The sequence below is a fragment of the Rhineura floridana genome, chromosome 2 (assembly GCF_030035675.1).
Source record: "Rhineura floridana isolate rRhiFlo1 chromosome 2, rRhiFlo1.hap2, whole genome shotgun sequence".
Lineage (NCBI taxonomy): Eukaryota > Metazoa > Chordata > Lepidosauria > Squamata > Rhineuridae > Rhineura > Rhineura floridana.
Window position 1 is genome coordinate 219,455,332 of NC_084481.1, and position 25,510 is coordinate 219,480,841.

The 25,510-nt window shown below is 41.4% G+C and overlaps 2 protein-coding genes across 4 annotated transcripts in view; both read left to right on the forward strand.

The window, feature by feature from the left end:
- The window catches only part of LOC133378038 (60 kDa lysophospholipase-like), a 53,754-nt gene extending 42,553 nt beyond the window's left edge, over positions 1 to 11,201 (forward strand). Inside the window, exon 16 of the mRNA XM_061612820.1 lies at positions 11,058 to 11,201. Within this exon, the coding sequence (XP_061468804.1) occupies positions 11,058 to 11,201 (144 nt within the window). The remainder of the gene's footprint in view (positions 1 to 11,057) is intronic.
- A 9,559-nt stretch (positions 11,202 to 20,760) lies between these two features.
- LOC133377719 (60 kDa lysophospholipase-like) overlaps positions 20,761 to 25,510 on the forward strand; it is a 107,653-nt gene continuing 102,903 nt past the window's right edge. For 2 of the 3 annotated variants that reach the window (XM_061612284.1, XM_061612285.1), the window contains exon 1: positions 20,761 to 21,297. In XM_061612284.1, coding sequence (XP_061468268.1) covers positions 21,123 to 21,297 — 175 coding nt within the window. In that variant the 5' untranslated portion in view covers positions 20,761 to 21,122. The remainder of the gene's footprint in view (positions 21,298 to 25,510) is intronic. The other variant, XM_061612283.1, reaches the window with a different exon arrangement.

Sequence of the window (25,510 nt, forward strand, 5' to 3'; positions counted from 1 at the left end):
ATGGGAGTTGTAGTCTAGCAACATATGGAGGGCCAAAGGTTCCCCATCCCAGGTTTTAAACCCTTAGTGATGTTGTCCTCCAATTGTCCTCCAGTGTCTTCCATCTAAGTGAATGGTTGTAAATCATTCCTATGGGGGCAAAGTCAAGCGCTGTACCTGAGGATGGATTTAGGGAGAACAAAGTCTTCCCTGCCATATATCTGATACAGCCCAGCCCTCACTGGCAGCGATTTTGCAAGGGGATGCGAAGATTTACAGAGCACCTCCAGCATCAGTCCCTGTCAACCTCTCCCTGAGCTGCTTTTCTCCCAGATTTCACAGATCTTTGCTTAGCAAGTTATGGAAAAAAGCAAATTAGTTAAGTACCTCCTCCCAATAATTCCTTTTGTACTGGAACTGGTGCCCTTTCTCCTTCCATGGTGCAACTCTTCAGTAGTAACTAGGTCCCCTACTACAGTACAGTACTCTACCTAAAGGGACGCCTCCACTCTCACCAGGGGCGTTGGCTAACAAGATCGTCCACGAATAGTCTACTTCTTATTCCCCCCATAAAAGCAGCTAGATTGGTGAGGACCAGGTCTAGAGCCTTCTCAGTCGTGGCTCCCTCACTTTGGAACTCCTTGCCAACCGACCTCCGCCAGACCCCCTCCTTGCTGCGTTTTCGACGGGCCTTGAAGACCTGGCTCTTTAATCAGGCTTGGGAGGGGGGGTTAGGCCGGCAGATTGCAGCTCTACGGGGGTTTAATTTTTTAATGTTCTCTGTTTATGTTTTTATATGGAATGGATTTGTATTTTGTTGTATGTCGCCCAGAGTGGCAGATTAATCTCGGCCAGATGGGCATCTAACAAATCTAATATGTAATAATAATAATAATAATAATAATAATAATAAATACCACTGCATATTTGTTCAGCCTTTAGATGCGAAGGCATTTGCTACCAGGCAAGTTCAAGGTTCTAGTTTTGGTGTACAAAGCCCTATACAGCTTGGGACTAGGATACCTGAAAGACTGTCTTACCCCTTATATACCCAGCCGATCACTGCGCTCTGCAGGTGAGGTCTCCTGCAGATACCATCTTATCAGGAGGTCTGTTCTGCACAATATAGGAAACAGACCTTTAGTGTGGTGGCACCTACTCTGTGGAATTCCCTCCCCTTAAATATTAGGCAGGCACCATCTCTGCTATCTTTTCGGCACCTGTTGAAGACTTTCCTCTTTCAACAAGCCTTTTAAGTTGAGACCTATCCCAGGCAGGTTCTGTGTCAGAATTGCTTGGTAAGTTTTTTTTAATAATGTTTTTAACCCTTACAAATTTTTTTTAAAAAAAATGTTTTTAATGTTGTTTTGTTTTAATGTATCTTAAGGTCTGTTTTTATGTTGTTTTAAAGTGTTTTTAGCGCTTTTGTTTGCACCCTGGGGTCCTGCTGGGAGGAAGGGCAGGATAGAAATTAAATAATAAATAAATAAAATAAATAAAGCCAGTGCAGAAGCATGATAAGGGAGAGGTGTAGCACAATTCCAGCAATAGGTAAAATTGCATTTTCAGGATGTTACTCTGCTTGGAATGAAATGGAAATGGACTGCTTTCAAGTCGATTCCTACTTATGGGTGACCCTATGAATAGGGTGTTCATGGTAAGTGGTATTCAGAGGTGGTTTACCATCGCCTTCCTCTGAGGCTGAGAGGCAGTGACTGGCCCAACATCACCCAGTGAACTTCATGGCTATGTGGGGATTCGAACCCTAGTCTCCCAGGTTGTAGTCAAACACTTTAACCACTATGCCACACTGTCTCAAGTACAATTAATTTTGCAATGCAGTTCTTCAACCAAAAATGTGTACCAAAAATGCATATATTAGCGGAAAGTATTCATGAAAATGCATATATTATTGAAAAGAACATACAATTGAAATTTAGGAGAAATTGCTTGCAAATATGTGTAAGTTAAGAAAAATGTGGATGATTTTTTGTGAGGACTTCATTTTAAAAAAAATACAAACTGATGTGGAAATGTGGTGAACTTAAGATTGGAAAAATGAGAAACTGAATTTGAGAGTTATCCATCCTGACTACTAGCCAGTTTCAGCTGAAATGGAAATTTCTGCTGTGGCAATGAGCTCCATAGGTGCATTACTTGATGTTTTTCATTTTGTTTGTTTCAATCAGTGTTACTGGATCAATCCAAGTTTTAGTATTTTATATTTTTTGTGTTGTATATTAGTATTTTGTGATGAACAGAACAATTGTTGTACACCGCCCAGAGAGCTATGCTAGTCGGGCGGTATAAAAAATCTAATAAATAAATAATTTCTTCTTTCATTCTTTCCACATGAGATGTATATTAGATGCCCCATTTTGAGTCAGACCAATGGCCAAGCAAAGGCTGTACTATCTACTCAAATTAACAGCAGCAGCTCTTCAGAGGCAGAGATGTGTCCTACAAGTGCAACCTGAGATCGTTTATCCATGAATTGAACCTAGTACTTTATACATGCAAAGCAAGTTATTCACTGCTCTACAGCCGTTCCCAATTAGGCAGCCTTGTCTATGTTCTGTCATAAGCTGCTTTACAACATTTCCAAGGAAGACAAGAAAGCTTACAAAGTTTCCACGGAAGACAATAAAGCTTAGAAAAGGGATGTAATGCAAATGTCAGCAGGTTCAGAGTGAAACTCCAGTAGCTATCTGTTTTGGAGGATATTGGCTTAGATCACTGGTAGATTAGTTTGTCACGTCCCAGATTACATAGAATCATAGAGTTGCAAGGGCCCTATAAGGCCATCGAGTCCAACTCCCTGCTCAATGCAGGAACCTAAATTAAAGCATACCCGACATGCAAACAGCTCTTGATGTTTCTGGACGCAAATCAACATTAGGAGAAGGAAGTGTGTGCGATTGCCTATAACAATGATGTTACTCCATTTGAGAAAACTGAGAGTTTTAATAAGATTTAATTTGAAACAAATGGAAATTGTAAGAAATCATTAGCTGTGATGGAGTGGGAAGCTTGATGGTGGACTAGTGAAAAGAGTAGTCGTCCATAAGGAAAGGGTGGAGAACTGGCTGCATACAGGCCACATCCAGCCTCTATTTTCTTTTTCTCTTCCTCTACCCCACTCAGCCCTGAGGCAGGCTGGGAGAACTAGGTATGGTGTTGCATTTTTATTTTTATTTTTGAATGGTATCTGTCGCCTGGGGGGACTTCCATCTTTCAGGGAAAAGAATGCCTTCCATGTTGGCTGAACAATGCTACACTACTTGTGTCTTGGGATAGAAGGATCTGTCAATTCTGGTTCTCTTAGTTTCTCATTTTTCCAGTTTGTTTGTTTGGACTTTATTGCATATAGCCATAGACCTTTGCAAAATACAGGGAGAAAAAATTAAAATAAATGAAACTTCCAAGTACAAATTAAACAACATCAGGACTAGTTACGCCCAATTTAAAACTGATTATACTGCATAGTATAATCCATAGTAATTTTTCCAGTTTTAAAATTCAGTTCTCCACATTTCTCCAGTAATTTAATTTTTTTTAAAAAAAATCCTCATAAAAATTATTCAGCATTTAAGTGCAAATTTATCCTAGTAAACACATTTTGTATGCAGTTTTGACTAAAGTACATATTTTTGCAAGCAACTTTTCCTAATATAATGCATTGTTGTATGTTATTTTCATTAATATTTATTTTTAATGCACACTTTATATGGATTTTTGCAAACATTGCTTAGATGGAGAACTACATTGCAAAATTTGGATTATTATTATAAATAATAATAATAATTGAATTTATATCCTGCCCTTCCTCCTGAACAATCCCAGGGTGGCAAACATATCAACAAAGCAAATTTAAAAAATCTAAAAACAATTATAGTTAAAAACATTCTTTCACCCAGTGATCTCCGGGTTGCCAGGTAAAGTCTCCTTCAGCCATTGAATGCCTGGGTAAACAGGAATATGTGCAAATTTCAAAGGATGGCTGTGTTTTGGTTCTTACATTGTTTTGGAAAGTGTGGATTTGATAGGCACGTCTTTAAATGAGAACAGAAAAAGATTTCTCCCCCATCCGTACTTCTGACATACAAATCTAAATACAGCTCAGTGGGTATGTATGGGTCACCTTCAGACTGTCAGTATTTTGTAGGAGGGATTTAAATTTAGGTTTTCCAAAATTAAAGTGGATTAAAGAACTCTGTTGTTTTGGCACAACAAACATAGACTTTTTGCTGTTAGGAAAGTGATGGGGAAATTCACTAAAAGTGTGGGATAAATGATTAACTGAAAGATGTATAACCCCTGTGCAAGAAAATCAGGATTAATACTCATTGATGTATAACCTCACCTGCTGGCTTGACCACAGTAGTTGAGGCACTGATGAATTCCAGGCTGGATTACTGCAATGCATTCTTTTATTTTATTATTAATAATAATAATAATATCCCGCACTTCCTCTCAGAAGGAACCCAGGGCAGCAAACAAAAACACTAGAACCATTCTAAAACATCTTAAAAACAGACTTAATGTGTTTAAAAACATATTTAAACAAGATATCTTTAAAAACATATTTTAAAAAAGCTTTTAAAACATCTTAAAAAGGAATTTATGTGGGGCTTCCCTTACATTTGACCTGTAAACTGCAGTTAGTGCAGAATGCTGCAGACAGATTGTTTACAAGAGTGAGACCCTGTCAGCATATACACCTCTGCCCAGAAATCTGCACTGATTGCTGATTTGTTACCAGGCCAATTTCAAGAGGTAACTATTGGTATATAAATCCCTTAACTGCTTGGGACTAGTTTACTTGTGGGATCGCCTTATCCTATATGTGCCCACTTGACCACTTTGATCTGCGGAACTGGTACTGTTACAGGTGCCACATAATACTCATTTCACATTTGCAGCAAATAATTCTTTAGCAGCACCTACACTTTGGAACTCCCTGCCTATTGACATCAGGCTGACACCTTCACTGCATTCTTTTTGGTGCCTGCTTAAAACATTTCTGCTCAGGCAAGCCTGTCCAGACACATGGATGTTGACTTGTTTTTAATCTCTTTTTAGTTTTAATCATCTTTAAAATGTTTTAATTACTTGTCTTTAACTGTTTTATTGATAATTTTATGTTTATTGTAAACTACTTAGAGGTGTTTTTTTCCACAATCAAGTGGTATATAAATTTTGTTAAATAAAATTAAAATAAAATGAATCAATCATAATAAATGCTTTATAAAGACTGGACATCATGTAACCTCCACATAAGTTTTGTGCAAGCAAATAAAGATGAATGTTCAATAAACAGGGTGTCTGGAGGAGCCCAGGTTCTTGACAGGACAACTGTTTTGCCTGCCTGTCTGCCTGGGATTGTAAAATCAATGAGGGCTGTCCACCAGGCAGGCCAAAATAACTGCATTCAGCTTGGTGGGATGCATGTTATATAGTCCATTTCTTGGTACTTTTGAGAATTCCCTGAAACATTTTTTAAAAAATTAGTTCTGATGTATTTGCAGGCCAATGCTGTAAAGAGCAATAAAGTCCTGGACTTCTTGAATCAGCTGAAATCATCACAGGGTAGGAGCTGTTCAATTTTTTTTTTAAATTTTCCTGCAATATGTTTGGCTTTTTGCATATATTATTGTTGCAGTTATAGTGATGACCCCAAACTACTCCAATCCTAATCAAGACTTAAACAGAGTAGGTGGTATATAAAGACAGAAGATATAATCAAAGCCTTTGGTCTTGTGCACATGCATACAGTCATGCAAGTTCCATTAACTGACACTGCTGTGGTTAAACAATATTGGGTCCTAGGCACTGTAGTTCAAGGACGCCAATGACAAATTGCAAAGATAACAAAGAGAGCTGGAGGCCCTCTGAGGAATTCAGCATTTTATGCTCTCAACAACCCTGCAAGTTAGGTTAGTCTGCGAGTCAGGGCTCAAGGCCACCCACTGGGCTTCATAATTGTGGACCAATGCAGGGACAGCCACTTTTGGTTTTTTTGTGTCTCAGTCCATTCACATATAAAGCAGGGGCATTGGGAAGGGGTCTTGTATTAATATCCGAAGGGGTGAAGGAAGCTAAACCACACCGCCGATGCCTTCCCTTCCCATGATCCATTACTCCAGCCAACCTGGCTCACGTTCCACAGCGGAATCTGGCTGGGAGAAAAGTAGCTGAAGTGATGGACCATGTGGGAGGCAGGCACCCCTTTTGATGTTAGAACAAGATCCCACCCCACCTCTGCTTTATATGTGAATGGTGCAGACATGACTAAACAGATGTGGCTCTCCCCTTCATGTTTAGTTTTCATTTGATCAAGGATTTGAACCTGGATGTCCAATGTACGAAACCAACACTAAATACTGCAAAATACTAGCTTTCAATCCATGTGCAGGAAAAACGACTGGGGGGCGGATGCCAAGTCCTTGAAATGAGTTGTATTCTGGGCCCAACATATTTCAGAAGAAATCCTTCTTCAGGGACATTTTTTTTGTTAGCAACTCTTAACAAATACATAAGATGCTGTTTTTTGCTATTATAGGTTGCTATAGCGGTTTTCAGCCTACCTGGACTGAGAAAAGGCAGATGTGTGTTGGCTCACGGAACCGATCACAGATCTAGTTTAAGTCATTGTTTGTGAACTAGATCACAATTCCGATTAATTAACCCAGGACATCATAATGTAAAAATAGGGGTAGGGAGGAACACCTCGGTTTTAATTCGGTCTGTATCAGTTTTGCACATGACCAGTAACGCCCATTCTGTCCAGATTTGTACCCATGGTGACAGGAAACCTTTTTTTCCATACAGGAATGACATGTTATCACGAACTGTTCCTCTTGAGGCATTTTCAGATACATTTTCATGTGTGTGGTGGCTGCTCTGCTTTCTAGCTCCTTCAAGCAGCTAGAACTTATAAAAACATTTTTTTAAATAAAAAAAGGCAATGCTTGGACCACTTCATAGAACTAGGCAGGAGTGTCATCTCAGGAGTAGACCATGTTCCAATCTGTACATTAATTCGGGAACTGCAGATCAGAATGCAGATCAGAATTCTTCAAGCATCTCTAATTTGGCCTGTAACATTTAACTGGTTAATCAGTTACTTTTTGTTCTTGTTATGTGCCTTCAAGTCGATTTTGACTTATGGCGACCCTATGAATCAGTGACCTCCAAGAGCATCTGTCATGAACCATCCTGTTCAGATCTTGTAAATTCAGATCTGTGGCTTCCTTGATGGAATCAGTCCATCTCTTGTTTGGCCTTCCTCTTTTTCTACTCCCTTCTGTTTTTCCCAGCATTATGGTCTTTTCTAGTGAATCATGTCTTCTCATTAAGTGTCCAAAGTATGATAGCCTCAGTTTCATCATTTTAGCTTCTAATGATAGTTCTGGTTTAATTTGTTCTAACACCCAATTATTTGTCTTTTTCACAGTCCATGGTATGCAAAACTCTCCTCCAACACCACATTTCAAATGAGTTGGCTTTTTTCCTATCCGCTTTTCTGCTTTTTTTCTTATCCACTTTTGGCATCTATAAAAGCAGTTAAAATGTTTCAAATTCAGTACAGATACTAATAACTCCGATCATCCCTTATGTGAGTTGTAGTTGCCCAGCATCTGGGGCCTGAAGGTTGAAGAACGATGTCCTTGAGGGAAACTGCAAGCAGCCCAAACCTCCTTTCTCCTTCATGCATTCTCTGCCCCCTCCCAGCAGCAGAAGAGCAGGAGGAACCACCAGCAGTGGGCGGATACCAGTGTTGTGCGCTTCCCCCAATCTCCGAGCGGTGAGATTTTGGGGGTCCATGTGCTCCTCCAGGGTTTGGTTTCCTTTGGGAAGAAGGTCAGTGGAGACTGCGATGTCTTTATGAAATATGGTTTATTTATTTACACACATTCCAACCTGAGCTTCAGAATGGAGGGGTTCAATGCATCAGCAGTCCAATATCCAGCTTTTCCATCTGGGTGCAGGGGCATCCTATAGCATGATGCAGAGGGATAGCCTCTCTGCGTGCCTGCAGTCCCAGCCATTCTCTAGTAAACACACTCTCACCTACAAAACCCAAAACTCTCCTAGGCTCCAGGAGGGAGGGGAATGCTCTCCTGAAGAGTTTCAATAACAAAAGGATCTTCCTGGCCCATTTCACCAGTTGCCGGGGCAACTAAATAGGCCCATCATCTTACCTGACCACTCTATTTCATTAACAAAGGAGATTCATCTGGCTAGAAGAGCCAGCCCCCAGGGCATAAGATTCCAAATCAGAGGCTGGAAAGGTGACCCATAGAAATAATCCATTCCAACCCCCCCCCCATGCTCATGACACCAGGAAGAAATTAGCAAAATAACTTTTTCAAAAGGAAAAGAAAAAAGTTTCTGAATTTTTTTGAGCACATTTCAACTGTTAACTAAAGATCTGGCTAGTTTGATGTGACGATGCTTGAGAAATTTGTTCTTTGCAAACTCTGATACAAACTGATCTAATATGTACCTCTGGAGGAAAGGGTGGTTTGAAATGTAATTATCCTTCAGATTTCATACCTCTTTGAAATATACAATGCAATTCTCAGGTCAAAAAAGTATCAAAATATTCCCAAAGTGGGGTTGGCACCTTGAACAGCTCCTTGAAAGTTTAGACTAAAACCTGGAGTGGATTCATTGCCTTAGTGAAATGGGAAGCACAAGTCTCCACTGCATCTAACCCTGATGGGTATGTTCTATCTCCACTATTGGGGGCAGTATGCTTCTTAATACTATTTGCTGGAACCACAGGAGGGAAAGTGTGCTGTTGTGCTCAGGTCCTGCTTGCAGGCTACCATAGCCATCTGGTTGGCAACTGTGAATAGGTTGCTAGACTAGATGGACCATTGGCCTGATTCAGCAGGCTCTTCTCATGTTCTTATACATATAAAATTTAAATCAGGGTGGGAACTGTTTTTCCCCCCAGTGATGGAATAATAATATAATTAATAATACTATTCTGTTCTATTATTACTAAAATACAATAATGCCAATAATAGCTAAAATGTGTAGAAAAGAATATGAAACTGGAGTTGAGCACCCCAAAATAAGCTTTGGGCCACCACAGATCATACATTCATATCCCTAGCAGATCTCCTGCTCAAGGTGGCAATGAATTGTGTCTGGTCCAACACTTAGTGTGCAAGACACTTCCAAGGGTGTGAACCTATGCCAATAATAGCTAAAATATGTAAAAACGAAGAAGGAACGGGGGGGGTGCACCAGTCACAACAAGCATTGTGCCACCCCATATCATGCTCCCAGGTGAGGGCCCCCTGTGCAACGTCGTACCATCATGTCTGACCCACCTCTGTTATACATGTTGTATACATGAATGTTTCTTGGTAATGCAGAAGAAACAACAACTGCAATAATAACTCAGAAGCGTGAAAGGATGGACAGGCTGATGTGCAGGCTGATTTATGTGGGGCCATAAACATATAGCACCACTTACCACCTGGACCCTCTATGTCATGGGACAGGATTCCTTGGTCTCAGCTGAGTAATTTACACTATGTAGCCATCAGTCAGAGAGAGGACAAATTTGTAGGGAGGGTGCAAAAAACCAACACTCATCGTTTCAGTTGGTGTTGTGGTAAAAGAGGATGTATGTGGTTCAATGACTCGGGAAAAGGAAGATTGTCTCAAGATCATTAACTCTAGACTGAAACACTGCCAAATGGTGAGATTTTGCAATTCGAAGGCCCAGAGTTTGTTACTGGAAATATGTTTGGAGATTTGCATTCAGTTTCCTATTTTGCATGCTGTGTTCTGGAAAGCAAAGTTAGAACTGGGTTGCTGGAACCACAGGAGGGGAAGTGTGCTGTTGTGCTCAGGTCCTGCTTGCAGGCTTCCCATAGCCATCTGGTTGGCAACTGTGAATAGGTCACTAGACTAGACTAGCAGGAATTTCCTTGCTTTTAAAAGTTTAATAGAAATATCTGTTGGCTATAGGTACGTTCTTAAACCACAAGGGTTTTTTTTGCCTATTAGTGAATCTGTTCATTATTTGATCTGTATATTCTTCTGGGATGTTATTTAAATTGTATTTTGGCATTATGATTGCTTTGTTGTTCTTCTTTAGCTTTACTCTGATTTTCGATATGACCAGTTCATGATCTGTACCACAGTCTGCTCCTGGTCTTGTTTTTGCAGAAACTTCTCCATCTTCTGCTACCAATTATATAATCAATTTGATTCCTATATTGACCACTTGGTGATGGCCACGTGTACAGTCGTCGTTTTGGTTGCTCAAAAAATGGGTTTACAAGAAACAGATTATTGGCTTCACAGAATAAGTCTTTCTCCTGTTTCACTTCTGTCTTCTAAGCCCCATTTCCCCATAATTACTAGTTCTTCTCTGTTTCCTACTTTTACATTCCTGTCCCCCATTATTATCAGAACATCTTGTTTTGGTGTGTGATAATTTCTTTCTGCGTAAAATCTCTCCAGTTCCTCTTCTTCTGTGTTTGCCGTTGTAGTGTAGACTTGGATGATGGTTATGTTAATAGGTTTCCCATATAATCTCATTGATTTCACTCACTCAGACCTTGTGTTATAGCTCCTAATTGCTTTTGCTACATCACCCCGTTTCTTCTAAATTTCTCATTTCCTGCATAAAATATTTTTTAGTTGCCTGATTGAAAATGTCCCATTCCCATCCATTTTAATTCACTTACGCCAAGTATTGTAATGTTGATGCATTCCATTTCTTGCTTGACAATTTCTAACTTTCCCTGGTTCATGCTTCTCACATTCCATGTTCCTACTGTGTATGTCGTACAACTATTAATATATATTTAAAAACTTTTAATTGCTTAAAATGTGCTCCTGATTAATTGGGCAGCAATGAAATTAGGCTTCAAGGAAGAATTATATTCAGTAGAATAGGTTGTGGGGGTGGTGGTACTCACGATAGCTTCTCCAGTTTGCTAATGTGCCCATGGATTCAAAAAGGGTGGCAAACCCCCCACTAGTTTAAAAGGGGACTTGCTGTAAAACTTAAAACTAACCATACTTTCTATGATTTTTCCTTACAGGTCCATCAAAATGAACATTCTGAACAAATTTCTACTGGAAAAGTGTTGACTGGATTTCTAAGTGAGAAAAAAATAGGAGGACTGTTCTTCAGTTTCTTTAGTACGCACGTAGAGAAAAAGCAAGGCAAAGATGGCATTGGATAAATTGACACACAAAGAAATCAGGAAAGGAAGGGAAGCAGATAAATTGTATGAAATTTGGTATTGTTCTATTCTCAATGTTACTAATGTACTTTAATGTTAAAAACACTGTAGATGCTCCTTGTATCTCTATTATAAATTTAATAAAAGCAGTTAAAAAGGCAGGGGGCATCTGGATTACACAGAACCACAGATCATTTTCTGAAATTCGAGGGAATAGTACGATATAAAATGGAAAAGATCCTAGGATATAAGATTCCACGGGATCTTGCTTTTTTCTTGTTAAATTATATTAAAGGTATAGTAAAAGAGCATAGGAGAGCCAGTGTGGTGTAGTGGTTAAGGTGCTGGACTACAACCTGGGAGACCAGGGTTCAAATCCCCACACAGCCATGAAGCTCACTGGGTGACCTTGGGCCAGTCACTGCCTCTCAGCCTCAGGGGAAGGCAATGGTAAACCCCCTCTGAATACCACTTACCATGAAAACCCTATTCATAGGGTCGCCCATAAGTTGAAATTGACTTGAAGGCATTCCATTTTTTTTTCAAAAGAGCATAAATAATTGGCATTACATATAACATAACATATATCATATCTAGTCCAGCATCCTGTTCTCACAGTGGCCAACCAGTGGCCCATAGGAAGCTCGCAAACAGGACCTGAGTGCAAGAGCTCTCTCCACTCCTTCAGTTTCCAGCAACTGGTATTTAGAAATATAACGCCTCTGACTATGGAGGCAGAGCATAGCCATCATGGCTAGTAGCCTTTGATAGCCTTATCCTCCATGAACTTGTCTAATTCTCTTCTAAAGCCATCCAAGTTGGTGGTCATCACTGCAGTAACACATATGGTCACTGCAGCAAAAATGGAAGCTTATAGGTGAGTGGACAGAAAAATGTAGGACTTTGTCTTAAAGGCCAAACTCACACATTTTATTAGAACACAGATAAGAGGCAACAAGTCAAATTTATGATAAACTGGTTTACTTTTATTTAATATTGTAAGAACAACTTGAATATTGTAAGAACAACTTGAATATTGTAAGAACAACTTGAATATTGTAAGAACATGGCCTTATCATGCTGTAAAATGATACAATGAACTGTAGGATTTAGTCCAGTAGCAGGAGTTCTTTTTAACTTATTTGTATTCATGCAACAATATTGGTCTTTCCTTTCGTCAAGATGTATAATCTCAAATATAGATGTAAAATTACTCTTATGTACATTTTTATTTTAATAATTATATAAATAATAAAGAGACAAATTATATAGGCAATACTGCATAGAGTAGGTTTAAATATATATATATATTGTTGTGAGCACCCCAGTCTCTGAGGGGTGAGAGACTCCAGAGGTTTCAGCACTTACCCAGGGTTTGGTTTCCTTTGGAATTAAGGTCACTGGAGATGGTGGTGTCTTTAGCATATACGGTTTTATTTACACATATATACAACCTGAGCTGAGATGGAAGAGCTAACAGCGTTAACGCTCCAATAGATCTTGTTTCCCCATTAGGTTTCTGGGGAGGCTCCCCAAAGCCCTCACTTAGATTTCATCATAGAGAGCAAGTTGTCTGTCTGTGTCGTTTCAGCTCCCCAGCTCCAGACCAGATTAAAAACACACATGCTAACTCCTGGCCCTAGGATGGGATGGGGTGCTACCCTTCTGAAAGAGCATCACTGGCCAGTTGTTCCTATAGCAACACTTCTGCTCTTGACCAAGTCTTAAAACATGTAAATTGGATAGTTGGCCCATTAACTTAACAAAGAAACTGCCTTGACCAGCTCAGCAGGTTCCTTCCACTGCAGATCCCAAACTTCCAGATATAGAATTACAGGCTTGAAGGGAAGCCAAAGACATTAACCATAGAATTGTAGAGTTGGAAGGGGCCTATAAGGCCATCAAGTCCAATTCCCTGCTTAATGCAGGAATCCAAATTAAAACATCCCCAACAGGTGGCTGTCCATCTGCCTCTTGAATGCCTCCAGTGCTGGAGAGCCCAACACCTCCCTTGGTAATTGGTTCCATTGTCGTACTGCTGTAAGAGTTAGGATGTTTTTCTTGATGAGCCAAAATCTGGCTTCCTGCAACTTGAGCCCATTATTCCATGACCTGCGTTCTGGGACAATCAAGAAGAGATCCTGGCCCTCCTGTATGTAGCAACTTTCAAGTACTTGAAGAGTGCTATCATATCTTCCCTCAGTCTTCTCTTCTCAAGGCTAAACATGCCCAGTTCTTTCAGTATCTCCTCACAGGGCTTTGTTTGCAGTCCCCTGATTATCCTTGTTGCCCTCCTCTGAACCTGTTCCAGTTTGTCTGCATTCTTCTTAAAGTGCAGTGTCCAGAACTGGATGCAGCATTCAAGATGAGGCCCAACCAGTGCTGAATAGAGGAGAACTAATACGTCACTCCATTTGGAAACTATACTTCTGTTAAATGCAGCCTAAAATAGCATTTGCCTTTTTTGCAGCCACATCACACTGTTGGCTCATATTCATCTTGTGATCAACAACAATCCCAGGATCCTTTTTGCATGTAGCATTGCAGAGCCAAGTATCTCCCATCTTACAACAGTGCATTTGTTTTTTTCCCCCTAGGTGTAGAATTTTGCACTTATCCCTGTTAAATTTCATTGTGTTGTTTTCAGCACAATGTTCCAACAAAGATCCCCTTGAATTTTGTTTTTGTCCTCCAGGGTATTAGCTATCCCTCCCAATTTTGTATCATCTGCAGATCTGAAAGCATTCCCTGCACCTCCTCGTCCAAGTCTTTAATAAAAATGTTGAAGGGCACTGGGCCCAGGACCGAGCCCTGCGGTACCCTGCTCGTTACCTCCTCCCAGTTTGGGATGGAACTGTTGATAAGCATGCTTTGAGTACGATTCTATAGCCAACTGTGGATCTACCTGATAGTTGTTCCATCCAGCTGCCTTGCTAATCAGAATATCATGGGGTACTTTGTCAAAAGCTTTGCTGAAATTCATATATATTATGCCCACAGCATTCCCACAGTCTACCAGGGAGTTTATCTGATCAAAAAATGAGAGAAGATCAGTCTGGTGGGATTTGTTCTTGATAAATCCATGTTGGCTTCTAGTAATTACTGCATTGTTTTCAAGGTGCATATAGACTGACCAATTTATAATCCACTCCAGGATTTCCCCAGACTGTTAGGCTGACTTGTCTGTAGTTTCCAGGTTTCTCCTTTTTGCCCTTTTGGAAGATAAGGACAAGATTAGCCCCCCCCCAGACCAACCCCCGCTCTTGTAACACTATATATAAATACAACAGATGTTTAAAAGTATATTGTCAAAATAAAGAAAAATATAAATAAAAATGTACATGTTCATAAAGTATAATGAAGGGAAGTGGAAGGCAACATTGTGAAATATATCATTAAAAAGGTGGGTGAAATCCAGACTAGCCTTTTCCTTTTTTTCTTAACCAAAAAAAGACAGAAACAGCCTAAAATTAAGACTCCAAGCATTAAGAACAATCCAAAGCAAAGTGACATAAATGATGTGTGAAATTTCATTTATTCTTTGAAATGGTTTTTAACCTGCCTTTCAGGGCACACTGCCCTAACAAAGTGGCTTACAAGACTCTAAAACATATGAAAATACAATTACAAAGCACACACACATCCCAGGAGCTAAATATTTTTCAAGTACAGCACAATCCGCCAAATGCAGACTTTAACAAATGTTTCTTCGTGGGTATTTTTTGAAGACCACAAGTGATGAGGCCGCATGTATCTCCCAAGTGTGTGTGTGCGCACTCCAAAGGTGTGGCGTCACCACTTAGAAAACCCTGTCCCTAGTACCCACCAGCCTAATGGCTCTTACTGGACAGCAGAGTCTTAGACCAGTGGTAGCTGGTGTCCATTGGAAATGTTAGGACAGAAGGCAGTGAGACCAACAGTAAGGACATAGGACCATGAGAAGAGTCGACAATGGAACCAATTACCTAGAGAGGTAGGGGGGTCTCTCCGACACTGGAGGCATTCAAGAGGCAGCTGGACAGCCATCTGTTGGGAATCCTTTGATTTGGATTCCTGCATTGAGCAGGGGATTGGACTCGATGGCCTTGTAGGACCCTTCCAACTCTACTATTCTATGATTCTATGATTCTGTGCTGTATCATCCAGCATCCTGTTCTCACAGCAGCTGGCCAAATGCTTCTGGGAAGCCCGCAAGCAGAACCTGAGCACTTTCCCCACTTGTGATTCCCAGCAGCTGGTGTTCAAAGGCAGGTTCACTGCCTCTGACAGTGGAGGCAGAACACAGCCATCATGGCTAGTAACAGTAAATGAATCCAGAACCAATGACAGGTAGAGCCAACTAATTCTAGTTTTGTCCCCATCCTACAAGAACAACAATGACACTAAGGAGGCAGAAACAAACAAGGGGAAAAAACCTCAAATTAAGACACCAAGCATCAAGACCAATCCAAAACAAAGTGGCATAAATGACATGTGAATTTTTATTTATGCCACCCCCTGGACTGGTTGTAAGTACGATAGGCAGGCTGGCTGAGGGCAGACTGAGGTGGGTGGGGCAGTGCCCCATAAGCCCTAATGGGCCACCTTTCACTGATCTTTTATTTGTCTTATAACTGTATATTGTACTGTTGTAACTCATCCTGGGATCCTATGGTGAAAGTTGTGAAAGAAATCTTACAAATTAAATGTGCTTGGACAAGCGATAAGAAATTATTCCTATAGAGGGGGAAGGAACATTTCTGAAATTCACTGAATGAACAGTAAAAAATGTAATGTCATACAGGTAGTAAATATAAACACTCATATAAGATCTTTGCAAAGTGCCCGGAAGGACAACTGAAGGAGTTAAAGTTGCTTACAGCAAGAGAAAATAAACCATAAAAATTTATTTATTTTTATTTATTTATTTAAAATATTTCTATCCTGCCCTTCTAACCCTATAATAGGGCACTCAGGACGGCTTACAAAAATAAAATCAAGCATGTACATAATAAAATTGTAAGCAGTAAAATCACAAAAATATTAAAATAAATTAAAATGCAATATATATATATACACACACATATATACATATAGAGAGAGACTGGTACTAAAGGGACTACAAAGGTAAAATTTAACGTAGAAGGCATAAAATCAGTGTCAGGCTCTACCTTCAGTCCCTCCCAAAGGCTCTCTGGAACAAGATCGTTTTCAGAAGTCTCTGGAAAACCAACAGGGAGGGAGCAGAGCAGACTTCTTGGGGTAGGGTATTCCAAAGCTTGGGGCCACAGCTGAAAAAGCTCTCTCCCACGTGCCTGTCAATCTAACATCTTTCACTCCAGGCACGCACAGGAGACCAGAGGCAGATGATCTTAAATCCCAGACAGGTACATATGGGCATAAGCGGTCCCTCAGGTACATTGGTCCAAGGCTGTTTAAGCCTTTAAAGGTCAGAACCAGCACTTTGAATTGGGCCCGGAAACAATTTGGGAGCCAGTGGAGTTGATAAAGCACAGGGATTATATGCTCCATGCACCATGCCCCGGTTAACATTCTGGCTGCTGCATTTTGAACCAACTGCAATGTGAGAAAATGGCAAAAGTAAACAAGCACAGAGGATATCCAAGATTTGTATGTTGTAAATATTCATTAACAAGCAGAAGAAAAGAAGGGAAGAAATTACAAAGAAAAAAAGATGAATAGATGTAAGTAGACCAAAAACCAAGAACAAAAAAAATGATGAAAAACAGCACTAACATACAGTTTATTGAGAGTGTTGTTGGAACACACAATGTGCTTTCCCATGTTAAAAGCACCCCCTCCTTTATATAGGCAAATCTGAATATCATGTATGTTTATGTGTGTGTTAATTTGGCTCAGCCAAAGATTTCAGGTGTGAGAAAAGTGGTGATAATTCCATAAGGTGCTGTCAAAATGGGAAGGTTACTGTTCCTGTAGATTTTTGCAAATCTTTTTGGCACTCCTGTCGAAACCCTGGTTCAACTGTGGAATACAGAAATGACCCGGGCAGTTGACATGATTGCTCCTGAGCGCCCTCTCCTGTGTAGAGCTCATACGGCTCCATGGTATATCCCAGATCTGAGAGTGATGAAACAATATAGGAGACGGCTTGAGTGCAGATGGGGACGAACTCCTGGTGGATGCAATTATACACTGGTAAGTGCCTATGGTAAGCTGTATTTAGGGCAGTGAGGGCAGCAAAAACCAATATTTTGCTGCCACTCTCAAATCATCCATTTGCCGCCCAGCGGAGCTCTTCAGAATTGTCCGGGGGCTATTACACTCTGGCCCCAGGGACATGGTAGAACCATCTGAGGCCCGCTGTAATGAATTTGATAGGCACTTCTAGGATAAAACCTTTAGCATCTGCCAGGACTTAGACTCGTGTTATAGCAGGTGAATCAAGTGAGGTGTCCAGAGCACAGCCTTGTTCCAATTTCTTGGATGAGTTTCAGTTGCTGCAGCTTGAGGACGTTGACAAGGTGCTTGGACAGGTTTGTGCAACCACTTCTGTGTTGGATCCTTGCCCTTCTTGGCTAATAAAAGCTAGCAGGGATGGAACAGCCGGCTGGACCAGGGAAGCGATTAATGCCTCTCTGCAAGAGGGGGTGGTCCCTGGCTGCCTGAAAGAGGCAGTAGTGAGACCACTCCTGAAGAGACCCTCCCTGGACCCAGAAAATCTTAATAATTATAGGCCAGTGGCAAATGTTCTATTCCTGGGCAAGGTCCTTGAACGAGTGGTTGCGGGCCAGCTCCAGACACTCTTGGATGAGACCGATTATCTGGATCCATTTCAGTTGGGTTTCAGACCTGGTTTTGGCATGATGTGATATGATGGTATGATGACCTTTGTTGGGAGAGAGACAGGGGGAGTGTGACTCTGTTGATTCTTCTTGATATCTCAGCGGCTTTCGATGCCATCCACCATGATACCCTTCTGAGAAGACTGGCCAAGTTGGGAGTGGGAGGGACTGCATAGCAGTGGTTCCGCTCCTACTTGGCAGGTCGGCTCCAGAAGGTGGTGCTTGGGGAACATTGCTCGGCACCCTGGACTCTCCAGTATGGGGTTCCACAGGGGTCAGTTCTGTCCCCCATGCTGTTCAACATCTACATGAAACCATTGGGTGCAGTCATCCAGAGCTTTGGAGTGCGTTGCCATCACTATGCTGATGTCACGCAGCTCTATTTCTCCTTTTCATCTTCTTCAGGTGAGGCTGTCAATGTGCTGAACCGGTGCCTGGCTGCAACAATGGACTGGATGAGGGCTAATAAACTAAGGCTTAATCCAGACAAGACTGAGATGCTGCTAGTGGGTGGTTCTTTTGACTGGATGGTGGATGTCCAACCTGTCCTGGGTGGGGTTGCACTCCCCCTGAAGGAGCAGGTTCGTAGCTTGGGGGTTCTCCTAGAACAATCTCTGTCACCTGAGGCTCAGGTAGCCTCGGTGGCATGGAGTGCCTTCTACCAACTTCAGTTGGTGGCCCAGCTACGTCCCTATGTGGACAGGGATAATCTGGCTTCAGTTTTCCATGCTCTGGTAATCTCCAAATTGGATTACTGCAATGCACTGTACATGGGGCTGCCTTTGAAGATGGTTTGGAAACTGCAGTTTGTGCAAAATGCAGCGGCCAGATTGGTAACAGGGACCAGACAGTCTGAACATATAAAACCAATTCTGGCCAGCTTGCATTGGCTGCCTGTATTTTTCCGAGCTCGATTCAAGGTGCTGGTTTTAACCTATAAAGCCTTACACAGCTTGGGACCACAACACCTGATGGAACGCCTCTCCCAATACAAACCTACCCGTACACTACGTTCAAGATCAAAGGCCCTCCTCCAGGTGCCTCCTCCAAGGGAAGCTGGACGTCTGGCAACAAGGGAGAGGGCCTTCTCAGTGGTGGCCCCCAAATTATGGAATAATCTTCCTGACGAGATGCGCCTGATGTCAACACAGCTATCTTTTTGGCGCTAGGTCAAGACTTTCCTCTTCTCCCAGGCATTTTAGCATGTGTTTTTAAATTGTTTTAAATTTTTAAATTGTGTTTTAAATTGCTTTTAAAAGATGTGTTTTTTAAATTTGTATATTTGTTTTAATGTTTTTAGTTACTGTAAACTGTCCAGAGAGCTTCAGCTATGGGGCGGTATATAAATACAATAAATAAATAAACAAACCAACGAGCATATAAACATTCACCAATATAATAGTACTTTGTTTAATTTGCGAGAGTCGGTTTAAAACGTCCACCTGGACATGGAATATACTGCTTACAAGGAATTTATATTCTGAAGAGCCGTCTCTGCCAACCAAATCAGAATATACTGCATTCTATTTCTAGTAAATGAGAACTATGTGAGAGAGATGTAACAAAAAAGGTAGTTGCAAAATAAACCAGTATGGTTCCTCCCACCCATCCCCACTTGTTTCTCCTTAGTGCTGGATTAGTACCTCAGTCTACATATCTTCACATTCAGCAGCAGGCCCTATGCTCACAACTCCATGGAAAGATATCTGCATGGTCCCCTGCAGAACAGAGACTGGAAGTTTGACCTAAAAAAAACAAAAAAAAGTGTGTGGTAATGGTAGTTTGAACACCCACTTAATGACATTGAGGCTTTTGTGCAGTGGATGGGTATTCAAACCACTTTCCCCACACTTAAAATGTCTTGTCTTTACCCTTAATCTAGAAGGTGTCCTGACTTTTAAAATTCTGGCTAAATTCTGCGTGGAGGAATAAGGCTGTGAAGTGTTTCCACACAGCGACAAAAGAGGGGAAAAATTAAGCTCAAAATGTAGACTGTGGTGGAAACCTCCACTATAAGGCGCACCTCTCACGCAGCAGTGAGGAAGTTGGTTTTGAATGTAATGAAAGAGCAGCAGATTGTTAATTTATTTTTTACTGTATTTTTACTCCCAGGGAGTGATGGTTTTTGTGGGATTTTCTGTCTGGGGTAATGTTATATAATAATTTGATCAGCCTCGGGAACCACACACCTTAAGGCAGTGAGGAGGGCATTTGCTGTTTGGCCTCAGGCAGCAAAACGTCTTGTGCTAAGCCCTAACAAATAAGCTTCCCATTTTAAATCTGCCCCTTTTTTAATCAAGATGGATTCTTATTATGGGATACATTATTGACAGAGGTCTACAAACAGCTGTTAGCTGGGAACCACTGGATATCAGTAACTGGCGAGAGGAGGGGGCATGCTATCCCCTCCATCCATCCGATGCCTGGCCACATTTTGGGAACGGGATGCCGGATTTATCAGATGGGCCCTTCCCGCTCGCCCACCAGCCTCGGGCTGTCTTCAGAGAGGGAAAAGAAAACGCTGCGAACCCGAAGTGTCCTCATGTTCCTAAACGCTCGACTTCTTTTTAAACCCCTCTGTAATAACATCACGAGTGAGATATGATCAAGAGACAAATGGGCACGATGCCATTTTACCTCAGCCTGTTACGCCACAGGAGATGTTTAAGAGGAAGAGAGTGTGTGCCCGCTCTCTTTCTCTCCCTCAAAACAGGCTGAGGTTTTTTTTTTTTTTAAAAAGGTCACTTCGGGTTTGCAGCATTTTGTTGTCCCTCTCTGGGGACAGACGAGGGTGGCGGGAAGCCTTTGGCCGGCAGGGCATTCTGGCCACCCTAATTCTGGGGCAGAGCGAAGCTCCTTTCGGGATCCCTTAGGAGAGCCCTCGCCCGCCGGGCCACCCGCCCCCAGCGGGACCAAGAGGCCTAATGCGTGGTGGGAGGTAGGAGGGTCTCCCCCACCTCTCCCCTCTCCCACCCGCTCGGAGGAGGCAGATCGAGGTCTCAGCCAATAAGAGCAGGCGAGCCCGGAAAGGGGTGGCGCTAAGAGCCGGTAAATGGATGCCCACGCTGCCCTGCTCTGGCATCCACACCTCCGCTAGGTAACGGGCTGAGAAATCATCATGGCCATAGACGGTGCGCAAACGGGCAAGAAAGGCAGCTTGCTGAGCAGAGCCCTCTCTTCCACCGAGCCCGCTCCGGCCCTAGAGATCGGGGGCGGCTGCACAACCATGTCCGAAGTACGGGTGCTGGTGATCAACACTGGAGGGACCATAGGGATGGTGCCTCAGTCAGAAGGTGAGTGAAGGGGTCTTGGTGGGCTGGGCATCCATAGGAGCTCCTATGAGGCTGTTCTGTGGTGCTAGAGTAACTACCTTCTTCCCCTCCCACACAGATTTCAGGCAGAGATTGTGGCAGGTAGAAATTTGACAGGTGAAGCTTGTTTGTGTGACTGTTGAATTTCAGCCTGGCACAATTTCCAGAGGGGTTCCTGTGTTACTCTGTTCACGAGGTGGATTGATTTAAATGTTGATTTAAATCACCAAGAGAACCCCTTGATATAAATTAAGTTTTTCACTTATTGTTTCCAGTGAGCTTCATGGCTATGTGGGGATTTGAACCCTGGTCTCCCAGGTCGTAGTCCAACACCTTAACCACTACACCACACTGGCTCTCATCCTGATTACTAAAACATGTTGATTTACAACTTAATACAGCATTTTACAAGGAGGGTACACTTTGTGCAATTGTTCAGATAACTTGAATTTTATTAACTTAGGGAAGAGTACATAATATTGTTTGCGTCAAGCTGCAGATCCTTTTTATTTTTTTGAGAAAATCAAGTGTAGAATAGAGCTCACTAGGGAAGGTGGATTATGCTGAAGTGAAAAAGAGAATATAGACTTATGGCATGACTATTAAGGTCTGCCATGATGTTCCAAAATAAGGGGCATGTTATGTAATATTAAGTAAGAAATGACAACTGCATCTTTGTGTACCATAGTTACAGATTCTAAACATAGTTACCTAATTAAACAAGCCATAAGGAGCTACGCTTTGTTTCCCTATTAACATCCAACATAGCAAACAGCATGTTTAATAACACTAATACTAAAAGGCATAGTCTTGATGAATGAACCATTCTCATAATGCATAACAAAGTGAATTATTCAGTTTACTAACCAGTTGGTTTACATTGTTCTTCAGACATAGCCACATCATTTTCTCCCAATAAGCAGGTTTCATTCTGATGTTTCATCATTCTTGCACCTTGGCATCTCCTTCTTGCACTGTTTACACTTTGCACGTTTTCCTTTTTAGCCTGGGTAATATTCACAGATAGGGTCTCTCTTATGCCCAGAAGCCATGACAGCTCTTCCGTGACAAAAGTGTGGCGGAATATAGAACTGGAAGCTCTGCCTGTACTATAATATCGTCCCTTTTTTTCCCTTTCCAGTCCTCTCCCTGTTCCTTTCTACTCTGCCTCCAACTGTCCTGTTCTATGGCTGTAAATATACTAGTAAACAGATCAAATCCTTTCCGCACCTGGAGGAGGAACAGGTTGATCTGCCGATCAGTTGCGAAATCTCTTTGAAGCTGAATTTAAAAAATGCACTCAAGCTGCTCCTCCGAGGTTTTACAGTAAAAAGGAGCAGGGTTTGACTAGTGTTGTGTGTCCCTGTTTTCAAAATAGAGATGTGGAGACACACTGGAACCGGCATAACAGTGAGTGTGTCTCTAGCCTATATTGTCTCAATCCTAATTCCTTTGCTTTGTGTGGCCCAGCTCCACCACCACATAAACTGAGAACAACAATCTCATTCCCATCCAGCCTGTGCCTTTGCACCTGTAACTTTTGTCAGAGAAACAGAAACTGAAAGTCCAGAACTTCCAAGAAGCAAGAGTTTGTAGTTAGTCAGGGTAGAGCTGTTTTCATGAGACTGAAAACCCATGAATGAATACCCATGTTTGATTGGTAGGCAACTCAATGTGTGTAAGGCAGAGCCATTAATTCAACTTAATGAAATGGTAAGTGTAGGCTTTGTTGTTGTCATGTGCCTCCAAGTCGACTGCGATTTATGGCGACCCTATGAATCAGCGACCTCCAAGAGCATCTGTCATGAACCACCCTGTTCAGATCTTGTAAGTTCAGGTCTGTGGCTTCCTTTAGGGAATCAATCCATCGCTTGTTTGGCTTTCCTCTTTTTCTACATCCTTCTGCTTTTCCCAGTATTATTATCTTTTCTGATGAATCATGTCTTCTCATTATGTGTCCAAAGTATGATAACCTCAGTTTCATCATTTTAGCTTCTAGTGATAATTCTGGTTTAATTTGTTCTAACACCCAATCATTTGTCTTTTTCGCAGTCCATGGTATGCGCAAAGCTGTCCTCCAACATCACATTTCAAATGAGTGGATTTTTCTCTTACCCACTTTTTTCACTGTCCAACTTTCACACCCACACATAGAGATCGGAAATACCATGGTCTGAATGATCCTGACTTTAGTGTTCAGTGATACATCTTTGCATTTGAGGACCTTTTCTAGTTCTCTCACAGCTGCCCTCCCCAGTCCTAGCCTTCTTCTGATTTCTTGACTATTGTCTCCATTTTGGTTAAGGACTGTGCTGAGGTATTGATAATCCTTGACAAGTTCAATGTCCTAGTTGTCAACTGTAAAGTTACATAAATCTTCTGTTGTCATTATTTTAGTCTTTTTGATGTTCAGCTGTAGTCCTGCTTTTGTGCTTTCCTCTTTAACTTTCAGCAGCATTCGTTTCAAATCATTACTGGTTTCTGCTAGTAGTATGGTATCGTCTGCATATCTTAAATTATTGATATTTCTCCCTCCAATTTTCCCACCTCCTTCATCTTGGTTCAATCCTGCTTTCTGTATATGTTCTGCGTATAGATTAAACAAATAGGGTGATAAAATACACCCCTGTCTCACACCCTTTCCTATGGGGAACCAGTCAGTTTCTCCATATTCTGTCCTTACAGTAGCCTCATGTGCAGGGTATAGGTTGTGCATCAGGACGATCAGATGCTGTGGCACCCCCATTTCCTTTAAAGCATTCCATAGTTTTTCTTGATCTACACAGTCAAAGGCTTTGCTGTAATCTATAAAGCACAGGATGATTTTCTTCTGAAATTCCTTGCTCTGTTCCATTATCCAACATATGTTTGCGATGTGATCTCTGGTGCCTCTTCCCTTTCTAAATCCAGCTTGGACATCTGGTATTTCTCGCTCCATATATGGTAAGAGCCTTTGTTGTAGAATCTTGAGCATGGGATATTAAGGCAATAGTTCGATAATTACTGTATTCCCTGGGATCCCCTTTCTTTGGAATTGGGATGTATGTGGAATGCTTCCAGTCTGTAGGCCATTGTTTAGTTTTCCATATTTCTTGACAGATTTTTGTCAAAATTTGGACAGATTCAGTCTCAGTAGCTTGTAGCAACTCTATTGGTATGCCATCTATTCCTGGTGATTTGTTTCTTCCAAGTATTTTAAGAGCAGCTCTCACCTCGCATTCTAAAATTTCTGGTTCTTCATCATACGGTTCCTTCATGAATGAATCTGCCATCCGGGCATCTGTTTTATAGAGTTCTTCAGTGTATTGCTTTAATTTCATCTCGGTCAGTCAGTATGTTCCCCTGTTGATTATTCAACATCCCTACTCTTGGTTTAAATTTCCCTTTAATTTCTCTAACCTTTTGGAACAGGGCTCTTGTTCTACCCTTTTTGTTGTCCTCTTCTATTTCTATACAGTAGCTGTTGTAATAGTTCTCTTTGTCCCTACGTACTAGTCGCTGCATTGTTGCATTTAGGGTTCTGACTGTGTTTCTATCTCCTTTTGCTTTTGCTTTCCTTCTCTATTTAACCATTTGAAGAGTTTCTTCAGTCATCCATTGGGGTCTTTCTTTTTAACTAGAGGTATTGTCTTTTTGCATTCTTCCCTGATGTCTCTGACTTCATTCCATAGTTCTTCTGGTTCTCTGTCAACTAAGTTTAAAGCCTCAAACCTGTTCCTTATTTGATCTTTATATTCTTCTGGGAGGTTATTTGAATTGTATTTTGGCATTATGATTGCTTTGTTGGTCTTCTTTAGCTTTACTCTGATTTTTGATACGACCAGTTCATGATCTGTACCACAGTCTGCTCCTGGTCTTGTTTTTGCAGAAAGTATGGAACTTCTTCATCTTCTGCTACCAATTATATAATCCATTTGATTCCTATATTGACCATTTGGTGTACAGTCATCTTTTCGGTTGTTCAAAAAATGTGTTTGCAAGAAACAAATTATTGGCTTCACAGAATTTTTCCCCTGTTTCATTTCTGTCTCCTAGGCCCCATTTCCCCACAATTCCTAATTCTTCTCTTCCCTACTTTTGCATTCCAATCCCCCATGATTATCAGCACATCTTGTTTTGGTGTGTGATCAATTTCTTACTGTACTTCTGCGTAAAATCTCTCCAGTTCCTCTTCTTCTACGTTTGCCGTCGGAGC